The sequence below is a fragment of the Budorcas taxicolor genome, chromosome 7 (assembly GCF_023091745.1).
Source record: "Budorcas taxicolor isolate Tak-1 chromosome 7, Takin1.1, whole genome shotgun sequence".
Taxonomy (NCBI): Eukaryota; Metazoa; Chordata; class Mammalia; order Artiodactyla; family Bovidae; genus Budorcas; species Budorcas taxicolor.
The window spans coordinates 44,022,817-44,033,093 of NC_068916.1; the positions used below are offsets into that span (position 1 = coordinate 44,022,817).

The window sequence follows — 10,277 nt, forward strand, 5'->3', positions numbered from 1 at the left end:
ACAAGGGCACTCTGCTAAGCTGTGTGGGGCGCGGCGCCTCAGGCCTCCAGGCTGGGGGTGGTGGGACCAGCAGGCTGGGGCGCAGAAGCTTGGGGAGGTGCGGATAGAAACCCCAGCAGAGACCCAAGGAACCCTCTTTTCCACCGTGGGAAACTAAGTAAGGCTCTTTTGGATATTGATCCTCAAGATCAACCCCCCGACCCCCACCCCCAGCTTTCCCCTCCCCACTCCTCATTAACCAACAAATGTCGAAGGAGGTGGCAAAGGAAAGCGAGCCAACCTTCCCACAGCCAGCTGGCTAGAATTTCTTTCCAACAGAAGCAAAGGCTTAGCCCCCTCTAGCCCCCTCCTTCAGGCCCAACAAGTACACTGCTCAGGACAAGGCAGCCGTCCCTGGGGGAGCCCGGAAGGCCTGGTAGCTGGAGAGGTGGTGAAGGGTTATAAAAAGAACAGCGCCATCTGCTGGCAGCGTCCAGGAGCGTGGAATTCACCCGGCTTCTCGTATTCACTGCCTCCCTCCACTCCCAAGTCTTAGCCTGTGGTGCCAATATCCAACACCTATGCTGAGATCGTTCTTGTCCTCTGAAAGAACAACGGGGTGTGGAAGAAAGATAAACTGGGGCAGGAAGGAGAAGGAGACAAATGGAAGGACCTACTCAGTTGGCGCCCCACTTTGGTGGCGCTTTCGATCTGGTAGAGACAAGTACAGCAGCCTCATATTTCCCCATGGCCAAAACCAGCCAAGAACCAAAGTGCAGTTTAACCGGACAAGGGCAGACGCTGCTTCCCATGCCCATTCAGGGCTGGGAGTGTTTTGTCTGAAATACACAATTTCCACTGGCCTAAATGGACGAGGTTGAATGTACTTCTAAGAATATCACAATGTGCGCTGAGTCGCGTCCACTCTGCGACCCCATGGACTGTAGCCGCCAAGCTCCTCTGTCCATAGGATTTTTCAGGTAAGATTTCTAGAGTGGGAAGAATATCACAATAGGAGAAAGCAATGAGCACTGTACAGGGCAAAAGGGAGAAATAAGTAGATCCCTCCAGAAGGCATCTGGCAGCAAGGTGCCCCACGGGGCAGAGGACCTTGGAGCGGAGGCCCCGCCCACAGCGTTCAAAGGGGAGTAGAGCAGAATGTTAGAACCCGCTAACGCCTCAGCAGGAGCCCCATATGTTTTTTATAAAAAGGCACAATGTGAGCATTGTTCTGTGCTCAACAGCGCGACTGTTATAACTAATGCTTTTAGTATGAATACGACCATTTAAAATTCCCAACCAGTTGCACTTAGTGACAATATGCATCCGAAAATGAGCTCAGAAGCAGAGATTTCTCACTTAGACGTCAGTTGGCTTTAGATACCATTATTATTAAGGTGCCCCGCTTACAAAAATACACTCAGTATTTGCATGAACAATGCTCTGGTCCCTAGCCTTTGCAGCTCCAAATACTAAGGCAGATTTTCATATGTATATTGGAGAACATTGATTCTCTGTACACAGGGATGATACACAGAGGGTGTGTGTGTCATTTGTTTCATTTCACTCTAGCCCTTAACCCCCAACTCTCAGCTCCAGCCCAACCCCAAATGGGCATCTCCAGGACATAAGCCACCCAGCATAATAGGTCTCCAGATGCCCCATGACTCATCCCCATTCAGCTCCCATCCTCCCAAATGCCCTCTTCAAGCCTGGTTGACCTCATAGGTTCTTACAAAGGAGAGGTAGACAAATTCAGTTTTGATAACACAACTAGACGAGGAAGACAGTTCTTTGTGGGCCTCAGAATGAATTTCCCCAAATGTCCAAGTGTATTTGACACTCATCAGGGTTTTTAGGCAAAGCATCTGAATCCATTTTCCATTTGGGGAAGCTCCCTGTGCCTTGAATCTTGAAGGGAGGCAGCCCTACCCACTTCCACTATACCACTGAGGTTAGGGGCTTGCGTAAAAACCAGCAAAAGGGACCTAACCTCAGCCAATCAGGTTTTGTGGTAAAAATGCAGTCACCAGAAGAGTTAGGGACTACTGGTGACAGCATCTGCCTGGCCCCTCTTGTTTTCAAGCCTGTTTCTTCAGTCTTCCTAGGAATCCCCAGACCTGACTGATGTCCTCTGACAAATGGCTAATCTGCTCTAGTCAGGGAGGTGTCTGAAATTTGCAAACAAGACCCTGCCTCCAAGCCAGACTCCGGGTATTACTTCTCATCAATTTTTTTATTGAGAGGGAAAAGAAATGGCCATTTTGAATCTTAAACTGAAGTGCTTCTCTGACTTGTCTCATCTCCTTCTAACCAAGCCTTACCGGAACTCTTTCTCAATCACAGGAGGGAATACTGCAGATTTTAAATTTCTCAGTTAACCACCAGATAATCCACAAGACTTGGGAAAGGCCACATGAGAACACTTGGAAGAAGTACCCCGGCAAAGCCGGGCCTGGGTCTTCCCCACCCCAAGGGAAAAGCACCGAATAAACCAGCGTCATCCGGAATCATGTGGGTGAGAGGCAAGGGCAATGCTCCCCACCCTCACCGCCTGTAACTAGATGAGGGGAGGGGGGAAGGGCGGTTTATCCGGAGGATGGGTCCCTGAGGGGAAGGCCGGCCTGGGAGGCGAGGGACGGCCAAGGTCGTTCCTGACTGCGTCCAGTTGGTCCTGAATAAGGCGGACCCGCTCGTCCAAGCTGCGCTGCTGGGCCAGGACGGCGGCCTTGCCGGCCAACAGGGTGCGGTAGGCGCTCAGCTCCTCTGCGGGCAGTGCGCGCGCCAGCAGCTCGCGCAGGGCTCGCTCCCGCCGCGCCACGTGCTGCTTCAGCTCCTTAGCATCTTTCTCCTGCCGCTGCAGGAGCCCCAGTCGCTGCAGCAGAGAGGCCTGGAGATGTAGGGCGAGGGCACTGTGAGCCAGGCCCGATGCAGGCCCCTCACCGCCCTTCCCGTCTCCCCGCCCTCCTCAGCCCGAACCAGTACCTGCTCTTCAGGGTCGCTGTCTGCACCCGCCCGGGCCAGGGCGCGGTGCACGCGGGCCAGGCGACTGCCCAGCAACAGCAGGAGGCCAAGCACGCGCTCTAGGTCGGCCATGAACCGGCTGAACCGCTCCAGCTCGTGGGGTGCACAGGCCTGGCCGACAGCGGCCTCCAGAGCAGCTCCGCGCCTGGCCCAAGCCTGGGCCGCTCCCTGCAGCTGCTTCTGCTCGGCCTGAAGGTCCCTTAGCATCTTTTGGAGGAGGTCTGCCAGCTCTGCCTGCCAGGAGTGCATAGGCACTTAAGTCTGGAGCCAGGCCCCTGACTCCTCAGACCAGACTCTGGGTTCTAGCCCCATCAGCCACCAATGGCCCCTTCCACACTCACTTTCTTGGCTTGGATGCTGTTATTTGGCTTTAGTGCACCCTGGTCACATGGTTGGTCAGGCACAACGTGGGTGGTAAGGTTTTCAGGCCTTGTCTCCTCCTGAGAAGTTGGCAGGTGCCGGGTGGAGTTAAGTAGATAGGACCTGGGGACAAAACCAGAGCTCCTTGGGTTGTCCTGCCCCAGAGATCAGGGGCTTAAAGTCCTCTGAGTCCCTGATGCCCCTCACTCACCCTGGCTCAGAATTACCAGCAGCCTCCTCTCCAGCCTCCCTACAGGCTGGTCTCATTGCAGCCCAGACCTCAGCTAAAGGAATCAGTCCATCTAGCAGGCCCAGGGATGGCTCTGGGCTGGGATAGGAAGTGAAAGTGTCACTCTGAGAGGGATCCAATCTGGCCAGCTCCTGAACCAGCTCCTCGAGGCGTGGACTGGCCCATGTTGACTGAGGACCAGGCTCCCCAGGGCCCCAAGCCAGGGCACTGTGGTCAGGGGGCCCTGGGGTATCATTGTCTGGAGGTCCCAGGGTATCACCTGGGAAAGGTTTCAGGTCAGTCTCTGCAGCTGTGGGGGGAACAGTGGTCAGCAGTCCAGTGGGGTCAAATGTAAGGATGTCACCATTTGCAGCCTCAGCGGGGCTACAGCATGTAGGCCTGGGAACATTCACAGAGCTGTTTAACCCCTGCCAACACTCATCCACCCCTGCAGTTTCTGGGTTCTCATGGAGGGGCTGCTCTGGGGGGATTATAGCTTGGTCAGTCCTTTGACTCAAGCCAGCTCCGTACTCCTGGTCAGAGACATGGACACTGAAAGTGGAAGAGACACTAAATCAGAAAAAGCTCTGGCCAAGGGCCCCCCCCCTCCTCTCCCCCTGCAACGACTCCCCCCCCCCAACCCACCCCACCCCGCGCCCCCCCAGCCTTCGGTCAAGAGAGAGTTCCCTGCCTCTCCAGCATTTTATAGATGTGTGTAGGAAAGGTATATCTCACTCTGCTTGAAAGTCTGAGGGAACTCACCAGGTTGGGAGCCTCAGGGGAGTCTGGGAGTCTGCAGGTGATCTTGCTCTGACCAGGGGGGCTTCTTCCAGGAAAACTTCATCATCAGGAAGGGATGGGAGCCGAACAGACACAACACAGTTCTCTGAGCCCCTCTGCTCACAGTCAGAGGGACTGCTGTGGGGTCCCTCTGCAAGACACACTTCTGCAGCTTCCTTCTGATTCAGGAACCTGGAGGCAAGGACCCCACACTGACCACAGTGACCAGGAAGGAAGATTCTGGTTCTGCACCAGAGACACAGTGGGGTGTTGGGAGTGGGATTAGGGGGTGTGGTTTGCACTCTGCCTTGAGACATAAGGCTCAAACAGAGGGTGGTTGGAGGCCTTCTTTCTTGAGCAAGAGCCATGAAAACTGCCTCCCCCAACTTTCAGTTCCCGTAGTGGTCCATGTCTCTCACCTGTTAAGTTTGTTCTGCAACGGTGGTCTAGGGGTTTCTGCTCCTTGGGGAACAGCCTGGAAAGGCAAGCAGTTGGGTGAAATGTTGCTCAAGTTTTCAGTCCTCTAGGTTCCTCCACCCCAGGGTGGCAGCCCCTATCTTCCATACCTGGGCAATGGGCATGACACCTTCTGGACTTCCCCAGGGGGCCAAGACTTCCCTGGAAGCACTCCGACTCCGACTGGCGGCGGGCCTGTAGGCATTGCCAAGCTTCAAGGACCGGGGTTTTGGGTCCTCTATGCTTGGGGGCTGGGTCGCAGGCAGCCATCTGATCTGGTGATCTTCAAACTCAGCCAGTGTCCTCTGCTGCCATTCCCGAGGCTCCGGCCCAATGAAGCCAGAGCTGGAGCAGGCCTCTCCGGAGCATTGCCTCGCCAACCCAGGGCCCCTACCCAGGCGATCCAGTTTCCCTGGCTCTGAGAAGCACCACTTCCGCTGCTGGGTGGGAGCCCCTGAGCGCGCCGGCACTACTTCCCCGCCCGGGTGGCTAAGCGAGGCGGAGCGCGGGTGCTCGGCAGAGGGCCGCGCGGGGGCCGCGGGCCGCAGGCGGGAGGGCAGGCTCATGCGGAGCTCCTTGCGCTGGAAGGACGTCTCCCGGAGCACTCGCCGCTGAGCGCCCTGCAGCCGCTGGCGGTAGGCGGCCCGCGAAGCGGGCGGGCTGCGCGGCTCGGCGGCCCGCGCCGCGGCCTCAGCCTCGGCCGCCAGCGCGTACAGCAGCGGGGTAGTCTGGCGGCTGAGCGGTCCCGGGGTCCCCTTTTCGGGGGCAGGAGGCCCACTGCGTGCGGCGGCCGCGGGCCGGGGCTGCGGGGAAGTGCCAAGCCTGGCGGCGGGGGCCGGGCCGCCCCACACCACGCGCACGTAGTCCCAGTCCAGGTAGGGAAGTTGCTGGGTCCCCGGCGAAGGCGACGGCTCAGGAGTTTCAGGAGGCTCAGGACCTCCTGAGGCGGCGGAGAGAGAGCTGTAGGCCGAGTCGGTGGGCGCGGACAATCGCCGCGAGTCCAGGCTACGAGTGGACGAGGCCGGGGAGGTGCGGCCACCTCCGGGACCCAGGGCCTCCATGGCTGCTCGGACGAGGGCGGAGGCTGGCCAGCTCTGTGAGGCCTGGAAAAGCATAGGCGGCGTGGGAGGTGAGGCGCTCCGGGTATGGGTTAGGGCAGCCTGCTGGCCCCTCCAACACCGACATGCTTACACATCGCCTCCCTGGCCACGGGACCCATGGCCCTAACATCCGGCACCTCCCTCGTCTGGGATGGCAAAGGCAGGAAGACCAGGGGAGCACCTCTGGAGGTTGAGGGCCTTAGCTCAGCGGAAGGAAGTGGCGCCTAGTCCATTCCCTACTGGGGCTCTTCTGGCCCAGCCTCTAGCCTGGCACCTCCTGGAGCGCTGAGAACGTACCCATGCTCCTTCCCTCCCCAACCCTGTCCCACCCTGGCCGCTTCCTGGCTGCTTTGTTAACTTCTCCGGGTGATCTTTTCCTCATAAACAATGTCAACAACGATCTGAGATCAGAGGGGAGCCAAGAAAGGAGGGGAGGAAAGACCCAGGTCAGGTGGCAGGGGCAGCTTCACAGCCTTCCTCTGGGCCAGTTATGTTCCAGGTGCTCTGAATAAATATTTATCTTGAACCTCACAACTGTTGCCTGCGTTTTACAGATGAGGACAGTGAGGTTCTGAACCAGGGAATGATTTGCCCAAAGGCACACAGCTAGTAAGAGGCAGAGCCCTGCCTGGAATCTGGGCTTGCCTCCAAGCTTACTGAAGCCAGAATCAATTTCCTAGAAGCAAACTCTGCTGAAAGCCAGTTTACCCCAGTCCCCCCCAACAAAGCTCAGACTCCTCTGTGGGAAACAATCTGCCCCCTACCCCCTTCAAATTACTGTCAGATCCCAGGATAATATGTTCGCTGCTTGGGAGACTCTGCCTTTTGTCTAGGAGTGACAGGCTCACCCAGTCTTTGTGCCACTCTTGCTCCTCCTATAGGGCTCAGCTTAGAGGTTTCCTGGCCCTTTGGGATCCCTCTAGTGTCCTAGCTTCCCCATCACAGCACTCAACACCCTGCATGGTGATTGTTGGTTTGCCTGTGATTCCTTCTCCCCATTCCCACCCATGAACTTCCTGAGGACAGGCCCTGCACTGACTCATCTCTGTACCCACAGTGTCTGGCATGTAGTTGATGTGAAGTATTTGTTGAATGACAAGGAAAGGAGCAGAATTGCAGGAACTAGATGGGGGGTGGGTGGCTTTGGTGGAGAAGGTTGAGGGCTTCTTTGCTTCCACCTACTCTTCTCTCCCTATTAGTCTCTTTGAAGAAGGGGACAGAATGGGTGAGACAGTTGCCACTCATGGACACTGACCAGGTTACCCAGGTTACTGCTACTGCTAAGTCACTTCAATCGTGTCTGACTCTGTGCGACCCCATAGACGGCAGCCCACCAGGCTCCCCCGTCCCTGGGATTCTCCAGGCAAGAACACTGGAGCGGGGTGCCATTTCCTTCTCCAGTGCAGGAAAGTGAAAAGTGAAAGTGAAGTCACTCAGTTGTCTCCGACTCTTAGCAACCCCATGGACTACAACCTACCAGGATCCTCCATCCATGGGATTTTCCAGGCAAGAATACTGGAGTGGGGTGCCATTGCCTTCAGGTTACTAAGAACCAAAAGAGCAGGCAAGCATAGCTTGGAACAGGAATAGCCAGAAATCAATACCTTCCCAGTGCCAGGAGGGGGGTCAAGGGGAGGAGCTGGGGGAGTGTACCTGGATCAGGGGTGAAAGTAGCTTTGAGTCTTGGGAACTAAGGGTTCAGTGTGGGCTATAGGGAAGTTTGTGTGTGTGTGTGGATAGTGGGGAGAAAGCAGGTTTGCCTTCCCTGAGCTGCTTGGTTGGGACTGCAGAGGAGGGTGGCCCATAGCTGGGTGGAAACTGAAAAAAGAGACTTTGGTGAGCCTCCTAGACACATTTTGGAGTTCAGGATCATCCTCTACCCCATTCCCTGAGAGCCCAGATTCTACAGATTGCTGGCTAGGGCAGGTAGAGAGGTTAGTAGTGGGAGGACATGGTGTTTCCTTAAAGGGAGAAGCAGTACTTCCAACATTCCCAGGAGGGGCTCTCAGCTGATCTGGTACCAGAACATCTTGACATCACCCACCTGGAGGCATCACTGTGCCTACTAAAGCCAGCCCTGAAGGCTGGTCCTCACACTCAGCCTTGGGGACCACTTTTGCAAAGTAGTTTATACTCTGTATTTCAGAAAGAAAAAATGCTACTCTGAGTAGCAGCCCCTGGGAAGACTGACCTCCTCTAGGGAACCCCTCCAGCCACCCAGACACTGGCCCCCTCTTCTGCTATCCTTCTGAGCCCAACTTGGGAGCACTGTTTATCCTGGCTCATGCCAATCAGGCCTACCCATGTTGACTTTCACTGCATCTATAGGCATGGGTAACTGTTCAAATACAAAGATGTCTCCTTAAAAAAGGCCTTGAAAATTTTAATTTGTGAGTTACTGAATGACAAAGGGTTCTGAGTTCACCCAATAAAAACAGCTCAAATGGATAATAAAAATGTCTGTATATTTTCTTATTGACCTTAACTTGTATTGAGAATGCTTTTTCAGTGGTAACCTGAGCACTCAATACCCATGCAAGATAGGGTAGGAAAGTCCAGCTCCTTTAGTGTGTTTTGGGGCCTCAGCCCAAAGAGCAGAGAGTTTTTGTCTGGCTGCAGGGAGCCTCTTGCAGTCCAACCAGCCTCTGTGGCTGGGAGTGGCCACACCCCAGAAGCCCTAGCATCAGCACTAATGGTCAGCTGTGGGCTGGGCTGCAGAGCCAATGCCTGCACTGAATATAAGTCAGAACTAAAGCTTTCTCGAGCCCCGTCAGCCTAGGGGGAGCAGCATGGAATCCCTGCTGGAAAACCGCTAGATTAATTAGGGTCATATGGTATTGGCATCGTTTGCAATAAACATCACCTGAATCAAAGAGCAAGAGAGGAAAAGGAGACAAGGATGACTTCAATGTTCAGAGCCAGGAGCTGAGGAGGTGGAGGTACCCGTGTCAGGAATGAGGAAGCCGAGATGCGGACTGGCCAAGGGTTCCAGGCCGGGTCTGGGGCCTGTGGACTTTGCAGTGTTGGTGGCAAGTCTGGTGAACAGTTGGGTAGGTTGAGATGTGGGTCTGGACCTCAGCAGAGAGGTTGGACCAGGCAAGCAGACAGACCCAGGTTTTTAGTTAGAGGTTCTTTGGGAACCGATGAAGACTGCTTCCAGTGACTAAAGTCACACAAAGGCAACAGAAACAGATCCAGGTAAAGTGACCAGAAAGACAGACAACCTCAAATGATCAATAAGGATCAGGAATTAAATCATATCTGGGATGGTCTTCCTCAGTGGTAGGCTCACTGTAGGGTGTTGCCTCCATGTCACCCAGACTGAGTTTCTGGGTCCTGGGCCTGTCTTGAATCCCAGCTCTCCAGACACAGTCTGGAAGAGCAGGCATTAGGGGGAAGTTCCACGGCTCTCCCAGCCCCCTATGGCTCCTCATGCTCCAAGCCTGTCCGCCCCACAACGCACCCTGCGAAGCATCTGCTCTCCACTGCTGCCGCCCACCCGTAGAGTCTCCGTAGGCTCTAGCTCCGAGCCAAGGGCAGGAAACGAGGGATGCTGAGGCACATGGGGAAAGGAGGCGGCGGTCGAGGTCGGACCACATACCTGAGGCTTCACGCTGAGTTGAGGTTCGTCAGGGAGGCAAGAAGCACAGGCCTGGTGGCCACAGGGGGCGACAAAGTCACGCGGTGCAGCAGGAGAGCGACGCCTCCCGGACACTGGCAGAGTGGATGGTCCCCGGCCGGCGCATTTCTCGGCCTTTCCTGTTGGATTCACCGTAGGGGAAGGAGGGCTCAAAACGCGCGCAGGGGACCACGCGGTCCTGGACGCGGGAGAGGGGGAAAGGGGGACGGGGGGGGGGGCTGGGTCCCTAGCGGCTCCGTTGCCGAAGGGCATGAGCCGGGGGTCGGGGAGTGGCTAGGGGGTGCGGTGAGACCCCACTGCGTGTTCGCCAGCCCCCAGCGTGCTCCCCCAGCAGCTCCCGCCGCTACCGGTTCTGCGCCCACCACCCCTCTGCCGGAGGCGGGGACAGGGGCGCAGGAGCCCGACCCGACTCGCGCAGACCAGACGTGGTGTGGAGCCCAACACCTCCAGACCAACGACGCGCGGGCTGCTCCGCAGCGGCTCAGCCACTCCCATCCGCACCTAGCCGCGGGGCTCGCCCTACCGCCCCGGCAAACGGCGATTCCACCGCCTAGCCCCCGGCCTCGCCGCGTACCTGAGCTCCAACCCGAGACGCGCTCCTGGACTGCGGCCGCGCGGTGACATCAGAGCCCCGGGCTCTGGCTCCCGACCCCACCTCCAGGCTCCCGCCGCCGCGGGGGAGGCGCCAAATCCGACTCCCGGGGGCGGG

General features: G+C 56.8%; 1 protein-coding gene across 1 annotated transcript; it reads right to left on the reverse strand.

The window, feature by feature from the left end:
* Nucleotides 1–2,403: 2,403 nt before the first annotated feature.
* On the reverse strand, nucleotides 2,404–5,943 carry SHROOM1 (shroom family member 1). Its single transcript, XM_052643992.1, has 7 exons — nucleotides 4,939–5,943; nucleotides 4,792–4,847; nucleotides 4,355–4,564; nucleotides 3,575–4,144; nucleotides 3,345–3,486; nucleotides 2,965–3,237; nucleotides 2,404–2,869 (listed from the first exon to the last, which is right to left on the reverse strand). The coding sequence occupies exons 1-7, from the start codon at nucleotides 5,941–5,943 to the stop codon at nucleotides 2,540–2,542; spliced, it is 2,586 nt and encodes an 861-aa protein (XP_052499952.1). The 3' UTR covers nucleotides 2,404–2,539.
* Between the last annotated feature and the right edge of the window lie 4,334 nt (nucleotides 5,944–10,277).